The 20,066-nt window shown below is 39.4% G+C and overlaps 1 protein-coding gene across 1 annotated transcript in view; it reads left to right on the forward strand.

Moving 5' to 3' along the window:
• KHDRBS2 (KH RNA binding domain containing, signal transduction associated 2) overlaps positions 1 to 20,066 on the forward strand; it is a 362,598-nt gene that overhangs the window by 229,630 nt on the left and 112,902 nt on the right. The window contains exon 5 of the mRNA XM_086608307.1: positions 18,214 to 18,341. Coding sequence (XP_086464433.1) covers positions 18,214 to 18,341 — 128 coding nt within the window. The remainder of the gene's footprint in view (positions 1 to 18,213; positions 18,342 to 20,066) is intronic.

The following is a 20,066-nucleotide window of genomic DNA, read 5'->3' on the forward strand; positions in this document are numbered from 1 at the left end:
GCAATATCACTGGTAACAACTAGTTTCCATAGTTTCCGCTGGAGTAATATATTGTATTTTCCACATCAACACTCGCTGCTGAATAGCAAGCAAGTCAAATCACGGAGCTATAAAGTAACCAAAGAAGGTGAACTACGAAGTTTTGTAGATAATTAAGCTATTGTATCAGATTTCAGCACTGAAAGACAAAACCATTGTCATTATGTTGTGGGTTAGGCTGCTCCAGCAACCAAACCGCCCCCCCCACAGTCATTGACTCACCCTCTCCCAGCCCCAGGGACGAGGGAGAGAATTAAAGGATAAATGGGATACCCGTGTGTTGAGATAAGAACAATTTAATACAGATGATTTAATACACAGTGTAGATGCTCACCACCCCCTCTTATGCGAAGCCCGTCTCGTCCCGAAGCTGCAATCCCAGACGAACGCGAGGTCCTGAAATAGAGAGGGGCAGAGAGAGAGAGAGAGATAGTACTCCGAGAGTGGGAGTACTGGGAGAGAGAGGGGGAAAAAAGGCAATAGAGCAAAAGCGCAGCTAGTGCAAAAAAAAAGCAGAAGTGGCAAAAGAGCCAAAGCGCAAAAGCCCTTCTTCCCGGCTGACCCTCACTTTTATACTGGGCATGACGCTGCATGATATGGAATACTAATTGGCCAGTGTGGCCCTCAATCTTAAGTTCCGCCACAAATCACAAGGGGAATCATGGCCCCCTTGTCCCGGCTATGCTCTGCACTCCGGCACACTGAAAAGTCCTTGGAGTTTCACATCCAACCACAAACATCAACTTGCTATCAACATTCTTCTCAGAGCGAGCCTCTGAGTAAAACCAAAACATGGAGCTCTTCTAGCTGCTAAAACAAAGAGCTAACTCTGTCCCAGCAAAACCAGGACACATTACAATGAAAAAAAAAAAAAAAAAAGAAGGGGAAAAAAAAAAGAATCTAATGTTTCTCATAGGTTACCATGAAAATTGAGTTTTATCACTGGATTTATGAAAATCCTTTGTCCTAGTTATACTAGCTTACAGGCTCAGAACACTGACTTTATACTTAGATAGCAAGCTATTTGTTGAATTTTGTACAGAAAACATCACACATATTTCTTCTGTTCTACCAAAGTTTTCTTATAAAAATAGAATTATAACCCTTAGTTGCTATAGAACAACTCCATTCTATATTAATAAAAACACAAAATATTTGTCAGTACAGAGGATCAATAAGCACATTTATATATGAGCCGTAGGAGTAGAAATATTTGCAGTTAGCATATATATCTCTTGGGGAATGAAGAAACAAAATCCAAAGATTTTATTCCTAGGAAATATATTGCATAACCCAATGCTGAATATGTTTATTGACTGATTTTTAAATATAGAAACATTCATTAAGCGTGTGAGTTCACTTACACTTTCTTAGATTTGTATGCCATGGGACAGAATTGGTCAAGTATGCTACTGCAATATAATTAAAAGCTGTAAAAAACAAATGGTGAAACTAAGTTCCCATTTAAAATCTTGCCTTTACCTGTAGACAGACATGCTTGTCTGTGCAAATGTTTCCCTCAGTAGTTGTGCTGGGTTTACGGGAGGGGCTGCAGAAATGGCCCCTGGAAGTAGCTGTGAAAAAGCTTAATGTGCTGGCTTTACGTGATGGGGTTTGGTAGCACTGGAGGGGTTGTGGAAATGGCCCCTGGAAGTAGCTCTAAGAAGTTTTTCAGCTTCCCTGGCTCCAAAACTGGTCAGAATGGCCTCTCCGGCTTGACAAAATACAATGTGGAGATAAAGCCTAGCTGGTCTTAGCTGGGCATATTCTACTGTGATGATCTGAAACTTGCATGGCAGGAAAATCTCAGACCTAAAAGAAACAGAAATACTATGAAAATTAAATTGTGTCTTAAAGGAGGTGATTGTGATGCTGTGAATAAGAATTAATTTACATTGGCAGGAGAGTGTGATGACAGTCGAAAAGGTTCTTTTTCAAAATTATTTCAGTCCACATTCTGGGAGTGTTTAAATCAGCCTGAGAAATGAGTCATTCAGATGCAGAGTTTTGTGTGGTTTACTAGTATGAACCTGAAACTTGTTTTTAAGCTGCCAAATAATTTATAACATAGGGTTTCCTTTCACAGGATTACAGAATGTTTCAGGCTGGAAGGGACCTCCAGAGGTCATCTGGTCCAATTTCCCTGCTCAAGCAGGGCCACCTAGAGCCAGTTGCCCAGGACCGTGTTCAGATGGCTTTTGAATATCTCTAAGGATGGAGACTCTACAACCTCTCTGGGCAACCTGTGCCAGTGCTCAGTCATCCATGCAGAAAGAAATGGTTTTGCATGTTTGGATTGAATTTCATGTGTTTTAATTTTCAGCTGTTTCATCTTGTTCTGTCAGTGGGCACTACTGAGAAAAGTCTGGCTCCCTCTTCTTCCTTCTCTCCCTTCAGATAGTTATGTATGTTGATAAGATCCCCCCGAGCCTTCTCTTATTCGAGCTGAACGGCCCCAACTCTCATAGCATCCCCTCATGTGAAAGATGCTCCAGCACCTTAATCACCTTACTGGTAGACTCAGTCCAGTAACTCCATATCTTTCTTGTAGTTATGAGCCCAGCACTGGACACAGCTCCACTGGCCTCGCCAGTGCTGAATAGACAGAAATAATCACCTCCCTTGACCTGCTGGCAATGCTCTCCTCATGCAGCCCCAGATACCGTTGCCCCAAAGACACGTTGCTGGCACCTGGTAAGTTTGTTTTCTCTAAAACCTCAAGGTCCTTTTCTGCAAAGTTTCAGGAAACTGCTTTCAGGCCAGTGAGCCACCAGCATGTACTGGTGCCTGGGGTTATTCCTCCCCAGGTGTAGGACTTTGGACTTCTTGTTTAACTTCATGAGATTCATCTTTGCCCATTTCTCCAGCATATCAAGATCCCTCTGAATGGTGGCACAACCCTCTTGTGTATGAGCCGCTCCTCCCAGTTTTGTATCAACTGCAAACATGCTGTGGGAGTACTGTGTCCCATCATCCAGGTCATAGATAGAGATGTTGAACAGCATTGGACCCGGCATCGACTCCTGGAGTACAACATTAATGACTGGACTTCAGCTGGACTTCGGGCCACTGATCAGAACCTCTGGGCCCAGTCATCCAGACACTTTTCAGTCCACCTCATTGTCCTCTCATCTAACCTTTACTTTGTTAGCTTGTCTATAATGATGTTATGGGAGATTGTGTCAAAGACTTTACTAAGGTCGAGGCAAGCAACATCTACCGTTCTCCCCTCATCCAGCAGGCCATTCTTTTTATTGTAGAAGGCAACAACATCGGCCAAACATGATTTCCACTTTGTAAGTCTATTCTGACAACTCCTAGTCTTGTCTTTCATGTGTTAGGAAATGTTTTCCAGGGGAAACTTCCCAGGGACTGAGGTGAGGCTGAGCAGCCTGTAGTTATCCAGATCTTTCTTCTTACCCTTTCTGAAAACAGGAGCATAGCTGCTCTCTTCTAGACTTCAGGAACCTCTGCCAATTGCCATGACTGTTCATGGATATTTGGGAGTGTCCTCATGATACCATCAGCCAGCTCCCTCAGCACTCATAGGTGCAGCCTGTCGGACTCCATGGACTAATGTATGTGCAGTTTGTTTAAGTGTTCCCTAACCAGGTTCTCCTCCACCGAGGGAGAGTCTTCCTTGTTCCAGAATTTCCCTGTGGTCTCAGGGGCCTGGATTTCCTAAAGGCAGGTGAGACATCTATTCATGCTATAGGAAGGTGCTTATTCACGCTATAGAATACGATTTAGATGCTACTCTCAGTATTGCCCTAGCCTCACATGCGAGTGACCAGTTCTCTCCCCAGCAAAGATTTGTGGGACATGTCAAGAACTGGGAACTGCAGAAGTATGGACAGTTGGATGGTGCGCAGGTCCTCAGAGCATGAAGACGGAGTATGATGGGAAAGGCTTCTGTGTTCTTGTGGTCTATTTTAGTTATGGAAATGTCTTTACTTAATGGACTAGTTTAAATAATAAATGGACTTTAGGTGGAAGAGGACTAATCCTGACTACAAATTTAACAGCAGACAGTCCCAGACTGAAGAGCCAAAATAACATCTGATATCCAGTAATAATATCCGGTGGATATAGCAACACAGATTTTGTGACTTTTCATAGTCACATCTTTTTTTTTCTACTTCAAACAGTGGCGTATTCTGTTTGTTTAAAGATTTTGTCCATCCATCAAGACAGATCTTCTTTGTTAATTATCAAGTAAGTACCCATGGAAAGTATTAAATCATGGAAAAATGACTTCTTTAATCAGGTAGTTGGCTCATCTTTATCAAAGCACTAGCTTATTTCTAGAAACCTAACACAAATAGATCAGATTCAAGCTGAATGGTTATGATTTCTATCTCTAGACTTTCTTCCGAGGTCAAGGTAGAGTTGCAAGTGCCATGGAGTGCTTTTCCGTAATGATGGTTGTGTTCCCAGCCAAAATCTTATTCCTGCTTTTAACCCTTGAAAATGCAACTTAGTCTGCTGACATCTTTGTAAAAATTATTCTCTACTTACAAATACTCATCAGTGCTTGAAAACTTGGTGTCTTGGGTATTTTTTTTTTTTTTTTTTTGTGATCTGTGGAAATTCTGTTTTCCAAATCTTCAAACATGTGGCCCTGATGGGAAAGAAAAAGGGTTAGGAGGAGTTAGTTAGGAAGAAACAAGTGTTTTTCCAAAAGCAGAAAACAAAATTATAGTTAAATAACAATTGATTGTAGCAAATTAAGGGGAAAAAAAAAGATCCTCTCTCCTAAGATGTAGCAAATGTAGGAAATCTTAGCCATCAAAACTTTTGTGTGTTTGAATCAGGGTAGATTCTTGTTCCTCTGTGATTCTCTCATTCTCTGATTCTATGACCTCTTGCAAATTAAGAACCAGAACATCCAGTAGGATGGGGATATTGAAAAAAAAAATAAAAGAGAAAGAATGAAAGTGAGTTTTCCTAGTGCACTGCTAGAACAACCTGAAGGATTTTCTGGTTGGAAGCTTTGAAAGGAATAGTTTCTCCTATCTGTCAACTATGTTTGAGGAAATAAAAAATTCAGAAATTGCAAGAAGCAAAGAGAACCAATAGGATACAGAAGAGATACAGAAATTCTAAGAAGTCATGCTTGAGTCTTTAACCAGTCCCTGAGCTCCCCTCAGATGTTTTTTTTTTTTTTAAATGAAGAGAAAATGGCAACATTTTCAACTATTGTATTTGCTGTATAAAACTGAGTTGATGGTGCATTGCATTTTGTAAGCACATACAGCCTTTTTTCTTCATTCTGGATAAGTTAAGTTAGTGCTGGCAAATGGCCCTAGAGAGGTGAAGGAAAGATTGCTGTACTGATAGGACAAAACCTGGAGAAATCTCAAGTGCTCCTGGTTTGTGCAGTGGACTTGGCAGTGTTTGAAAAGCTACTGGATAGATTTCTATGGTGTAGCTTTAATTTCTTTATACCTAGGTGTATGCTTAAGTGTTTAACAAGAACTGCTATATTTACAAATACTCTCTGAGATGCTTAATCTCTGCCAATCTGAAATGAACCCAAATGAAGGCGAAGACAATCGATGAGGTGAAACTTCCACTTAAAAGAAGACGACCTGGTGCACTCTCCAGACGGTTGTGGACATGTGGTGCTTGTAAGGCTCTGCTTCTGTAAAGAGGGGCTTGTCTGGAGCTTTCTCAGTATTGAAAAAACTATGAAATAGACTCGGTAAGAAAGGAAAACTGATTAATTGATCAGTAATACATATTGTAATATTTCAAAAAGATTCTTCTAACAGCTCTCTCAGCCTACTCTTGCTTCAAACCCCTTTTCTTAAGTGTATGGATGATAGTCCTTACCAGTCTGGAGTCAATATTTATGCAAGAGCACAAATGACATGGGAAAGGATCCCTTTGTTACAGTCCGGAGTCTCCGGAGAAAAGGTGGAACCACTTGAAAGTAAATAAATCTGTATAGATTTGCTTTTCTTTCGCTCCTGTTCTTTATACAGAAGGAAGTGTCAGATTGGGACAGGCTTGTTTTTGGGGTTCCTGAGATTGAGGAATCCTGGGAGACAGCTTGCGAAATATTTCAAAATAACAGTGCTTTTATTTCACAGTCACTTAACTGGCATGCACATGGTGATGTTGGTTGTCCAGAGAGCATTTTTGGAAAGTTAGTTGCAAACTCCTTTAGCAGACTGGGATGTGTACGCTCAAAGGAGAGAGTACGGGGAAGAAGGGATGTCTGATACCTATCTTCTCAATTTTGTCATATGCAGAAAAATAACATTAATGGTTTAACTGCTGGTGAACAGGCTGACGGGAGCAGACTTGAGAGCAGTTAGAATTTTCTGATTTGTGTACCCTGAAATCACCAAGTCGAGTGATGAAAAAAATCTGGATTTTTAAAAGCAGTATTGGGTATGATAATTCTCAGAATGCCTCAGTGAGGCTCTGGGATGACAGCAGGAAAGCCTGGCCTTCAAAATTTCAGGTTAAGATAGAAATTTTCAACCTAAGTTATTTATAGGAGGTTTTAGGAATCCGGGAGAATCGTCAGACTTTTACCCAATCCACTTAGCCTGAGCAGTGGTGAGTGTAAATAACAGTGTGGGTTAGTCAGACCTGCCTGGGAGAGAGCTGGAACATAGAATTTAATCTCATAAACCCCACGGCTGGAAGGCTTAAATTCAATAAAATAATCTACCTTTGCTCCTAAGTAGGATTAGTTGCAGCCACCAGAAGCTGAGAGTACTTCGCACCTTGAGGTGTGATGGAGTCACAGGTGTTTGCCTTGGCTTGCTATGCTGAATTTAAATGCATAATGAGACATTGATATCCAGTACCTATCCAGATTTGGTATTAAAAAACATGGCAGATATTGACAATTTAATTGAATTAAATATATTTCAGTTTTAATTAAATATATTTCAGTTAAAATAATTGATCATTTGGATTATTAAAAAAAAAAGAAATAAACTTGTCTCAGTTAATTCCATTTATAGCACTCTTTCCTTTGACAAAACAACAGTGATGGAGTTACTGTTATTTCTTTACTGTCCACTTACATTTTCTATGATGAGGTGAATTATTGTATTGAAAGATGAGGTATTTATTTTTCCTAAACTGGACACATTGAATTAAATTTAGGATATTTTACTTGAAAAGTATGAAAAAGCAGAAGGAATGTCTAACACGGTTTTCCATGCTTCTAAAATCAATAATGCAAAATTGGGTTGTTCATGGTTAAATGATAGCTTGGAACGAATGAGCTCACAATCACTTGTATTCTGTTCCAAATACTTACGCTGTAAGTCTATATAGTTTTTTAGTTGGAAAACATGTAATGTGAGTTGACGGCTATTTATTCCGTTAATCTTAAGATGGCTCACCCTAGGTTTTCCACTAGCCTAGGAGACAGATGAGGAGCCAATAGTCAGTGCATCCTTCAGCTAATAATTTTGTGTTCACAGCTGAGGCTTATTAGCACTAGCTATTATTTTTTAGATAAAAATGAAGTTATATTTTTTAGTTGTGTGACTAAAACTCCCTGTATCTCCATGACTTGTCACCCGCCCAAGCTTTTTGTCACAGAAAAGCATGTAAATCACCGGGCTGATTTCAAACCCCAATCCTGACTCTAGAGCAAAATCATGGGTGGGATTTGAGACCATCAAGGGTTGTCCTAACAGCCAGCAAGGCTCTGGGAGCCTGGCTTGGATGTGTTTGCAGGGTTTGTGTTCGTGGGGTAACCATCATGAAGCCCTGAACATAAATGGACTTGGTGGCTCTCACACGTGGGCTCAGAGTCAACATATCACATTTGTGCTGAATGAGAAACCCGCTTGGCAAATTCAACTTGTGTGGCACGTGGCTAACAGCTGCTGGGATCCTCTTTCTGCCTGGAATTAGTGAGTCCAGTTTTAAGGTGGCACTGAGCTCAGCAAGGTACTTCAGTGCATATGAGTCATGCTCACTCATATGTTAAAACACCTCCTCAATCTGACCTTATATTTCTAGAATAACTAAAAAAAATTCTCATTTCCTAATTATTCAACAGCATTTTTACTATCCCAATTCAGACTGCAAATTTAAGAAAGGAGATTTATGGCCAGGATAATGCTAGCCATATTACTAATTGATAATATTCCCTTAGGAGTCAGTCTACAGTATATGCTGTATTTTAAATACCTATGATTGTTTTCATACAAATTTAATAAACAATTACATAATATTTTTGCTTTAGCTTTTTAGGAAAGACTGAAAAATTAGTTCTAATATAAAAGAGGGATTAACATTTGGCTTGGAAAAAGTTCTATGAGCATTCCTTTCACCTAGTTCTCACGTATGCGTTATCTGCTGTAACACAAGAAAAAGAAAGCAATATTTCATCTCTGTGAATAAAAAATAACAAGTCCTTTTTTTTAGTGACTTTCTGAGTCATAGCACAGAATTAAATTTAATAAGATTTTTCTTTGATAAAGGGCCAGATTAATAGCTTCAAAGAGACTTAGGCATTTTGATACGATTCAGTGATGTGCATTCATAATAAGCAGGGAGGACCACCATATATGCACTTATATAACACAATTTAAATATTACCAAAAAAATAAAACAAATATAAAAAATGTTTGGAAGTGCAGAACTGTATGCATTGCAGTAGTCAAGAAATTAGGAAGGGTCCCTCTTTAAAAATACTTTTAAATACTTCTAAAATACTTCGATGTAACTATAATAATGTGAAATGGAGAGATACTGAACATGTGTTTTGTGAGCCCGTTTTACCTCCTTCCACTCTTTTCCTCTTTCAACACCATGTATAATTGCTGATTGGATTGCTTAGAAATGATGGTAAAGTATTGAATGCTATTTGTTTCTTTTATTACAGGAAATGTGTTCAGATATTAGGAAGTTGGAATTTAATCTTCAATTATAAGATTATCATCATGAAACTCTTTAAAAGTTTAGTTTAAATTCTATCATGTTGCGTTTCTATAAAAATAAACCAGTTTATAAGAAAATACACTGATGGGCTTGCGAGTCAGAAAAGAATTTGAAGAAGTTATATGCTAATGAATCTAGTATTATCTAGGGAATATGATAGCTAAGTTTGATTTTTTCTAAAATCCTGTTTGCATCTCTCCGGTATACCTAAGGTTTTCCTCTTGAGAATACAGTTTGCTCTTGTGTTCAGTGCATATCGTCAAGATCACCTGATGCAGGAATATACCATATTTGGAGCAACACTTAAATCTATACAGAAGCTGGGATGAAATACAGAAGCTCATGTACTGAATGATATATCTTGCTATAAATGCATCTGTTTAAAATCTGTTTTTCCACTTCTGAGTGCTGTTTATAAATATATTTTTTACTTGTGTGGTTTCTGACACCATTCCACATGACAGCCTGCATCTCTCCCTCTGCTATGCTGCCACTTCTAGCTTTAATAGTTGTGCTTGATCCGGATCTTCAATTGTTTCTGTTCAGATGCTCTCAGTGAGAGGCTTCTTCAGCTGTGGAGCTCATTTCACTTTTCCTCTTGAGCCTAGATTGTTTCTATTTGTTCTAAAGCCGGTCTTCTTGGGCAGCCACCTGGGGAGGGATGGGCTAGATGCACCAGCCATGAAGCAACATAAGAAGCTAAAAGATTTTGAGAGGCAGAATTTTTTGCTACCTAGTAATAAGCAGGAATTAGATGCTATCTGTTAAAAATAAATAAATTTTAAAAAGCAGTGGTAATTGTGTTAAAGTACCTGAAACTTTCTTTAATGCATGCTGTAGAGAAGAAAGGGAGACCTTATAAATACAGATGCCATATCTCCTGGTGGATAATCTTATTTACAAGAGTTTATGCAATAACAAAATAAACTGTATTCAAGTTACATAACAACTATAGAACTGATAACTTTTTTATCATATTATATATTGAATTGTTGAGCTTGAAATGCTGACAATATTTTCACCTATATCTGGCTGCATTAATTATAGTACTTCCTCAGTTTTATGCACTTTATTCCTAATCTTTCATACACCCTGTATTTTAAAAAGTAGAGAGACAATTGGAAATGACTATATCTGTACTTGGTACACAGTCTAAGCTTTTCTTTGTAAATTATTTTCTACCTTCTGTTACTGGTTGTCATTTCTTTAATCATCTTTCCTTTTGTCTCTAATCTTCTTCTGAAAAGACAAAATATTGTATACCTAATGCATACCTGCCTAATGGAATTATTAAATCAGCTTTTTTAAACTTACATACTTGAGAAAGTACTTTTTGCTAATTTATTGAGCTTGCCATTTATTGTGTTTTTCCAATGGCATGATTTCAACTTTTCTTATTTGATATGTTTCTTCCCTTTCTTTTCAATATTTTTTTGTTAATTCATTTCTACATTTGCACTCTTTCTCACTTGAAGTTTGGCATAAACTTCAAAAGGTTGAGTCTAAATTATTTTAATATTTTTAGTTTCTGTGACAGTTCAGACAGTGACCCTGAGATTCAATAACAGCATCTTTTCACCATCTTTTCCGCATGCTTATTGAATTTATTGTGGAGAGGGGAACTCCTCGCATACCTGCTTGTTCTCCCGTGATTATCCTCTATATCATTACACTGGCTATTCATATTTCTCTCAATACTGGAACTAATTTAGATTATAGCAATTCGAACCAAGTAGATTTAAAATATCTTTGATTCCAGCAGTGAAAATTGCTCTTGTATTTTTATGGTACTATTACAGACCATCTTCCCAGCATGTTTCGTTTTTTTTTTTTTCCTTAGTATGCAAAAAAATCTTGGCTCTGGGGAGGATGTGCTATTTTGTTTAGTTTGGGATAGTCAGATTTCTGTGTAGAGGAGTGCATGAGAAATATAGATATTGTGTTTTCTGCCTCAACCTCTGGCTAGGGAGAATGCCGAGGCACTGCTGCCTCTCCAAAGCCAAGCCCTGATGGTGACCTGAGGTTTCTGGAAGGAGTTTCCGTGCCTGCTGCTATGACTGATGAAGGAAAGTCTTCATCCTTTTTCTTGCTGTCAGTCTAGTTTTGTCCCAGTCCGTGCCACCAACTTCTTCTCCGGCAAGGAGCTGTGCCAGGCAGCAGTGCTGCTGGCACTGGTACAGTGCCATCAGGAGAAGAGACAATGCTGCTCTGGAGAGAGCATCAGTGATACAGATGGTCTTGTTTATTCTGATCTTACAAAAACCTACCTAGAAACAGGCTGTTCGTGAAGGGATCCAGGTGCAGGATCTAGACCAGAACCTGGGTTAGTCTGGAAGAATCCTTATTCTGGAAAAGCAGAGAACCAAACACACAGGCCATGCTACCATCCCTACAGTTCCTCTGTCAAGACACAATGCTGCTGTGATGAATCACCCTTCTGCCAGCTCCTGCTCCCAAAATGTTACAGCTGGTTCTGAAGTGACTGAATTTAAGATATTCTCTATCTCCTGTCTTAGAATCAGACCACAGTTATTAATAGATTCCAGTATATGTTAGTAGCATTATTAAGAACATTTCTGCTCTGCGTTTGTTATAGACATAGTGCTTGCCAACATAGTCCTTACTTCAAGGACAGCTCATGTCATTTTAACCCTATGCGGCGTTAAGTTGAAGAACTACTAATGTTGCTTTAAAAACTAATTCCTGTGTCATGTATCAAATTTAGTTCCAATGCGCTATGTGCAATCAGCTTGTACAGATTATCACCTCGTGGGGTTTTAAAAAGTCCTAAAATGATTCAGAAGCCATAAAAGAAAGGGCACTCAACAAACCTGGAGTGAGATATTTGATTGCCCAGAATTCTCATCCTTCATTGCTCTTTCCAGTCTCCTCAGGTTAAGCAGCATCTTTTGTTTACTGTGCCACATGGGACCAAGAGAACGTAGCTGTAGCCAGGCTGGATGAGACAGGCACGTTAAACAGGAGTAAATGTGTCTGAATTTTGCTGGCTGCTGTTGCCATCCCTGTTATTCTTGACAAGGTGGCTGCAAACTTACAGCAGTGGGTGAGCAGGAGGCAACACAGGTCCCACCTGGCATAGTTGGAGAAAAAAAAGACGCATAGGTACTACGTATAGCTTGTTACTTTTGTTGGCTTTGGTGCAGGCTATAGTAGACAGTTACTCCAGCCTTAAGAGCAGTTAGTGATCTCATTAGTAGGAGAGCTCCGACAAACAGCTGGGGAAGAGCAGTGGCAGTCCTACTTCTCTCCCTACCTCCTTTGAAGCAACTGAGTTTTCCCAGAGGGAGACCAGCCATATTGCATCCTTTCCTTCCTAGGAGCCAGTGTAAAAATCCAGTGCGAATCCATAACGATTTCTTTAGGAGTAGGTGACTACACCACCCTTTCTGTAGACTGCTATATGCCCACTATTCGTATTACCAATTCCCTTATATATCCCCTTCAAGTGACAGCTGTAAATAAGCACAAGTCTCTGGCAGCCAGGATTCACTCAGAATTAAACTCAGGGATAGGGAGCTGTCAGCTGACTTCTGTGGCATTGTAGCTGTAATTTGAATGAATTACTGACCACACTATCCATTTTTCTGGGGACCTGTGAGCAAGAGAGGTGGAACAAATTGGGGCAAATGGCTGAAACTTAATACAGATTCTGTAAGTTTTTCAAGCATCATGCACCCATCTTTAGTGTGGTTATTTTACTTGGCTAACAGCATTTCCATGTAAACTGGAATAATCTTCTGTTGAAAGCTCTCTTTAGTAGGAAAAAAAATTAATTGATTATACAATTAGATGATGCTTATTTTACTGTGTTCTAGCAAAGACTGAAATATCTGGGTCGAAGTTTCATAGCAGTTGCCTATGCACAATTTACACTCTGGGATTGGCAGCTTCTCTTCAGATGCCGAGGAGCAAGACATCCCCCCTCCCTTCTGCGCTGCTTGTAGAGTGTGGTGCCCCGTGCTGATGATGCCAGGCAGATTTAATTGTGCATGCTCAAAGAGAAAAATGACATCCACGCTTGGGTTAGTGCTCTCTGTGGCAAGCTGACAAATCCCCCAGCTGTCAACTAACCTCAAAGGCAAGCGTACGTGGCTCCAGCTTATGTCTGCTTGCGTTCTGCCCATAGGCATTTATAAGCTGAAACTCATATTGGCTGCAACACATTCAGACTGCTACTGAGAGAAATGTATGGTCTGTTTTATGTGTTTTAGTCTCTAAGGGTGACCCACACAATTAAGGTTTATTTTTCAGACAGACTATAAGCAGGTAAAGATAGCGATTTTTTTACATATGTGGCAAGTGAAAGGGCATAATGTTTATGGCTATGGATCTGGCTAAGTTGCTGATTGCTTAGAGAAAATTGTTTCTTCTTTGGGCTCAGATGGATTATATTTATATTTTTATGTATTTATTGGAGTTACTGGCTGCCAGAGAACTGCATGCTCAAAATGGCCTTACATAAGTGCCAATATATATGGGCAAATGCAAAGAGGCATGTGTTGCTAATGCAATATTGGAGTCACAGAGGAGGACTTCTGGCAGAAGCATTGTCACTTGTGGTGCACTGCAGGCTGTCCATCTAAACCTATCATTACCTGGCACCTATGCTCTTGTGAAATAATCAGACCAATCTGCGAATGGGCAAGAAGCCATCTTAACAGATGGCTTTGACTGTAGGTAACTAGGAAATCATGCATATACATTAAACATGGCTTCAGAGAACATAGGTCTTATCTAGAAACATCAAAACAGCTGTCTGTTTTGAGCTCCTCTGTATACTGTTGAGAACATATGCCATATCCATCAGACAACCCACGTAGGGTGGGTTAGAGCCAGCTCAGTTCTGATGTGTAGGAACTTTGTAGGAATTGCTTGGTTGGGCATGGTCTTAGCTACAAATTAATCTTGTGTTTTGCAATAAACTTTGAATTTATATTAGAGAGACAAAGAATGAAGTTTGAGGATGCAGTTGCATCTACCTAATTCGCATGCTCAGCTGAGACACTGTCTCGCTCAAATTTTAAGTGAAGGAGAAGGCTATCCAACCTACCTGGCACAATTGTCTACGTTTCCTAAGTAGATAGCAACAGAGAGATGCTTTAGATATGTGCAGGGAAACGTCCAATGTGTTTACATTTTGAATGCATTGGAGTCTTAGAACAAGAATATAAAGAAATAACAGGAAATGCCAAATATCTCCATTGACTCAGGATTTAGTTCACCAAGCTCTTCTGGTACTGCGCAGCCAGGGCTATTCTTCTTTGTTTATAACAGTCTCATATTAAAGCACTCCGCTAGAAAGTGGGAGGGAAGTGTTTCATAGTTCAGGCAGGGCAACTGAGATTTCCAGAACTATAGGACCTCTGCATAGGCCAGCTGTAAATTTGAGTTATAGATGCCCTGGGACCGTTGGGAAGCAATTTTAGAATTATAGAGATAATAACCACAAGAAAAGCATTTATTTTTGTGACTGCTTTTTCACTCAGTTAAAATCAAGTAATTTGATGACTTAAATACAAGGTGTTAATATGTACTCGTTTGTCTGTAGAATTAAGATACCTCTAAATCTGTCCTAGTAGTAGCAACACTACGTGGAGGATTGTCTGCTCTTCGCAAGATACGTGACTGGTATGACAGTGTAAGGAATGTGTGTATGCTATAGAATGTCATCTGTATAAGGGACCAAGTGAGCCCTATTCGTACTTCGAAATTGTCAATGTGAAGAATTATGATTATCATTTTAAGTTTGACTTACATAACTCTGCATTCGTAAGGTAGTTTGCATTTAACCTATGTTACTCTGCTCTTAACTATGGAGTTAGAGTGAAATTCAGCTGTCACGGGTAAGAATAATGATATTTATTAATAGTGCAAATCATTCATACACTTGAAAAGAACTTAAATGTATGAAGCACATCAGGACAGGAGATCATAGTCCTTAAGGGATTGATTTATTCTTGACTTCTATGAGCCTTTGTTATGCTAATGATAGATACATATTCCCAAAATCTGTTGTGTCTGTCTATGCCTTACCCTTTGATTTCTTTATTAACTCTCCTCCCTTGTCACTACGTGTTCTTGTTAATTCAGATCAGGTTTTGCAGCTTGCATCATACTTTGCTATTTTTTACCAAAATGGTTAATTGAGTTCTCTAGCAGCTTAGGTGCTTTCCCCTCTTTGCTGCACCTCTCTCCACTTTTACTGCTGGAAGGGCCCTGGGGGGAGCTGCCACCAGTTGAACTCTGATACTTATGGGTTTCTTTTGTTCCTAGAGCTGTCAAGGCAACCGACCTAATTAATCATTCACAACCCTCATTAATAAACAAAATTTTGGTAATTTGGTGTAAACATGTTCATGTACCCTAGAATACTGAATGTTTTATCTAAATATCTAGTTTGATTTTTAGACATAACTTACATAAACACTATGATTTATGGTGGCCCTGGGTGCTACTGACTTTGCTAAGGTTGTAAATCCTTGGTATTTCTAAATTCAAAATGCGTGTTTAGGTGAATAGGTGTGGGCATGAGTGGTTACCTCACCTACAGTGGTTGTTTGCAAATCTTGACCACCATGATACAAGTAGATGGCACCCTTAGTATTATCAGTTAATGGAAAAACTGTTTATTGGTAATAATGTCTTTAAGGATATAAACAAGAGCAAAACATGTAGGTTAATATACGTTATCAGCTGTAAGAATAGCTATAAGATCATTAGAGACCTATAAAAAAAGCCAAGAAGTACAGAGCATTTCACATGAGCTCGTTTTAATATGAGGGTTTTTTTTCTGAAACACAGTATAGTACTGCAGTGTGTAGCTACTTCGTTATACTTTCTTCTGCACAGGTATGTCTTGCAAAATCTTGTACTCTCTCTTGGGACTAGATATATATGAAACATCAGCAGCATAATTTTGCTCATGTGCTAGGCTCTGAACTCAGCTACAATTAAATATTCAGCAGGATACTCTGTCTCTAGCTTGACTCATGTAGTGGTTATGAAAGATTAATTCAGTGTTGTTTCTGTTTAATGAAAGAGTTGAAGTGAGCATTTCTGTTGAAAATTTCAGATTTCAGGTTTAGAAATTAAGATCTTTAATATGCTTTTTAAAGGGCACATAAGACAAATGATCTATAGTTATAATTTTTTAATTGAAGTCTTTCTTTTTCAGGATACTCTTCCCAGCATCTAAATTACGGTCCTCCTTCTACTGTCTTGTCCTTATGTTGCAATTTCAAAGTGTATTGTACATATTTGTTAACTGGACATGCAGTAAATAATGGAAAAAAATAAGGGTGTTACATAACAGAATGGTGCAGATTTGCAGATCTTGCTGTACATTATAAATTTTATTTGGATTTTCTGTTTCATCAATACTAAGATTTTAAGTGGTACATGTATCTGAGGAAGGAATAGCAGCTTTGAGGCAATTTCTGGTAGAATTCATTTATGTGGCAATGTTCCAAAGGAGAGAGATTAAAGCAGCAACACAGAAAGTTCCAATTTCTGTCCCTTGCAGATCCTTTCCCTTCCCTGCCCCACCTCCCCATCCTTCTATTACAAAATGTACTTGCATTATTAAAGAAGTTTAGTCCCAGCACTGGTGTGGAAAATGAAGGGTAAACTCAATCAGCAAGTTTGAAGTCCTAATCCTTGTAAAGCCAGTGTGAATAACAGATGATATTAAGCAAGGCACAGTAGATGGTACCTGCTCAGCAATTGCTGCAAATGTGACCCCATTGATTCTATCTGTGTTTTTCCCTCTGTGTCTTACAGAGCACATTGATTTAGGAAGATGTCTTTGGCTTATTACCATTAATGTAGAATGATAAAAAAATGTTCAAAAAGATTTGGGGATTGGTGTGAACTCAAATCCATTATCTGGTTTATTAGCTAATCAGAGATTGGTTTTTAATTATGATTCTTCTGCAAATACCGCACACTGTATTGTATAAATGGGGCTCTTTTCTGAGTTTCATTAATAGATTTTACCCCAGCTGCACTCCCTGGAAATTTAGAAGGGAAATCGTAACCAGGCCTACACGCTCTTAAAACACGCCAGGATCGGCATTATCCCTTTAAATAGATTTCCTGGACCCCCTCAGGAAGGAGAAGGAATGAGCAAGGCCATCGCGCTGTTCACTTGGTCTTTAACTTGGCTGAGAAGCAGTGTCACTTGTAACGCGCCCCGGACGGTCACCCACCCGAGAAGCAGCAGGCACTGGAGCGTTTTCGGGCTCTTGCACGGCAGTCAATGGCAGTTACCCATGGAAGGATGGAAAGACTGAGGGGTTGAAATTCAATAATCCTTTCTGTTTCGAAACAGTAATTAGCTGTCGCACAGTTCTGCTGCCAGCAAGCCAGCTAGTGCAGTGGACTTTTTATTACTGGGATCAGCAGGCAAAGAGCTGAATACAAAAGGGAGGAAGCTAAAGAAAAAGGAACTTGTGGCTGAGGCAAAGGTTGCAAAATAAGGAAAAATTGCCCAATATTATGTATTTTTGTATCACTAAGAAAAGGAAATTCATCTGATGTTCTGTTTACTGAGCCAGCAGAAGCTTGCGGTGCTAGAGTTGATACCCTGCAGTCTTAGAATGGACCTATTTTATATCATTTAACAATTTTATGTAGTAAATATAGCTTTGTTACTTAAGAGTCTCTAAGAGAGAGCTCCTTTCAGATGTTGTTTAGTGGATATACAAGATAACTGAAGGCTACATTCGATTATGCTAATCAGTATTGGATTAAATCATCCAATCAAATGACTCCAGTGTAAATATTGGATGCTGAGGTGCAATGTAAGATGGAATTTGTGTTTTAAGTGCGTGAAGTTAACCAGAGATGTCTGCCAAAAAATATAAAATATTTATAAAATGCATTTTTTGATCTAATTTCAAGTTGTTTAAGATTGGTGCCTTTTGTATGTTCAAGTCCATTTATATCCTGTCTGCAGATATGTTCTTGGTGTCTGCTTCGTGTTTATGCCTTCTATGCCTGTGTGTTTTACTTTGTGTGCACACATTCTTTATGGCCACCTTAACTACCCATATAAATTTGTCTATCCACATATTATAGGTAGTTTTCCACTCTCACTGTATGGTTTTTCAGCATGCAGGTGGTAGTGCAGAGCAATCCGCCCAAATACTATCCATGTAATTTCTGGTTTGGGTGGCTCGGCAGCTCACTCAAAATACCAAGTTTCAGCCAGTTTCACCTTTTGCATTTCAGGATTATAATGATGAAATTCGCCAGGAGCAGCTGAGAGAACTGTCGTATTTGAATGGTTCTGAGGATTCAGCACGTGGACGGGGCATTCGAGGAAGAGGGATCCGTGTACCACCTGCAGCTCCTTCAAGGTGTAGTAACCTGAGCTATTATGCTAATAGCTTTAGAAAGTGTAAATAATGGTAGAACAAACATAGTTTTTTAAAAAATTCATTGACATCACCTAAAAACATCGGTGTATGAATGTTTCCTGAATTCGTCCAAGTATTTTTTCATATATAGGCAACAGATAGCTCATAAAGCCAGTGTATAATCTCAATACACTTTTTCAGACTCATTTTTCAATGTGAACCCTCAAAAAATTTGTTGCCTTGAGCATCTTAGTAACCTAGCTACTTCTCGGCGTCCACAGAGATCATTTCAGGATGGGTCCTAATAAATCCAGTTTTATTTTGGAGGAAACAGAATATGGAGGTATCTTATTTTATGCTGACAGAGGAGTTGTTCTTTGGTAATTGAACTGGCTGATCTTGCCTATGACCTTATTTTTTTTTTGTCCCCCTGAAGGTGTCTATTATTTTTTCCTCAGTTCTTCTTGAATGGAATTTTTTATCAGTAGTACGATGCACATACATAGAATTTTTTACACTTGTTATTCTTGACTGTCTTCCGCTCTTCTTGGGCTGAGAAGCCAGTCTTCCTTACACCTAAGATCTCTGAAGGGCTTAACTTAATAATGATGTTCAGAACATCACTGCAACAGACAGGCAGCTTTTAAATTAGGTTCAAAGCATAATCAGTGGAGTGCTGGCCCCCACTTCTAGCAATATACCTGAACAATAGGATCAGTTGGACAGATACAAGGTCTTGAATGCTTTCCCTATTTACTCGTCAGAAATCTCAGTAGAATGTTTTTTTAAGAAATTGCAACTGAAGTATTTTAAGCTAAATATTTATGCTAATAATTTGTGCTAACAGCATAATTATATTTATGGTGGTGCAGTTGATACGCTTAAGGGAAGGGATGTCAGCCAGAGAAACCTTGACAGGCTTGAGAAATGGGTTATGTAAAACCTCAGACTGGGAGATAAAGGAATTGAGAGCAGCCCAGCAGAGAACAACTTGGGGATACTGGTAGTTGAAAAACTAGACAGTAGCCGGCAATGTGCGCTCACAGCCCAGAAAGCCAACCGTATCCTGGGCTGCATAACAAGTAGCATGACCAGCAGATCAAGGAAGGTGATTCTGCCCCTCTGCTCCATTCTCGTGAGACCCCACCTGGAATATTGCATTCAGATCTGGGGTCCCGAGCACAAGAAAGGCATGGACCTGTTAAAGTGAACCCATAGAATCATAGAATTATAGAATGGTTAGGGTTGGAAGGGACCTCAAAGATCATCTGATTCCAATCCCCCTGCCATGGACAGGGACACCCTCCACTACACTAGGTTGCCCAAAGCATCACTTCCAGGGATGGGGCATCCACAGCTTCTCTGGGCAACCTGTTCCAGTGCCTCACCACCCTCAGAGAGAAAAATTTCTTCCTTAGATCTAATCTAAATTTCCCCTCTTTCAGTTTAAAGCCATTGCCCCTTGTCTTATCACTACATGCCCTTGTAAAAAGTCCCTCTCCAGCTTTCTTTTAGGCCCCCTTTAAGTACTGGAAGGCTGCAATAAGATCACCCTGGAGCCTTCTCTTCTCCAGGCTGAACAGACCCAGCTCTCTCAGCCTGTCTTCATAGGAGAGGTGCTCCAGCCCTCGGATCATCTTTGTGGCCCTCCTCTGGACTCGCTTCAGCAGCTCCATGTCCTTCTTGTGTTGGGGACTCCAGAGCTGAATGCAGTATTCCAGGTAC

The sequence above is a fragment of the Tauraco erythrolophus genome, chromosome 2 (assembly GCF_009769465.1).
Source record: "Tauraco erythrolophus isolate bTauEry1 chromosome 2, bTauEry1.pri, whole genome shotgun sequence".
In the NCBI taxonomy this organism is placed as follows: domain Eukaryota; kingdom Metazoa; phylum Chordata; class Aves; order Musophagiformes; family Musophagidae; genus Tauraco; species Tauraco erythrolophus.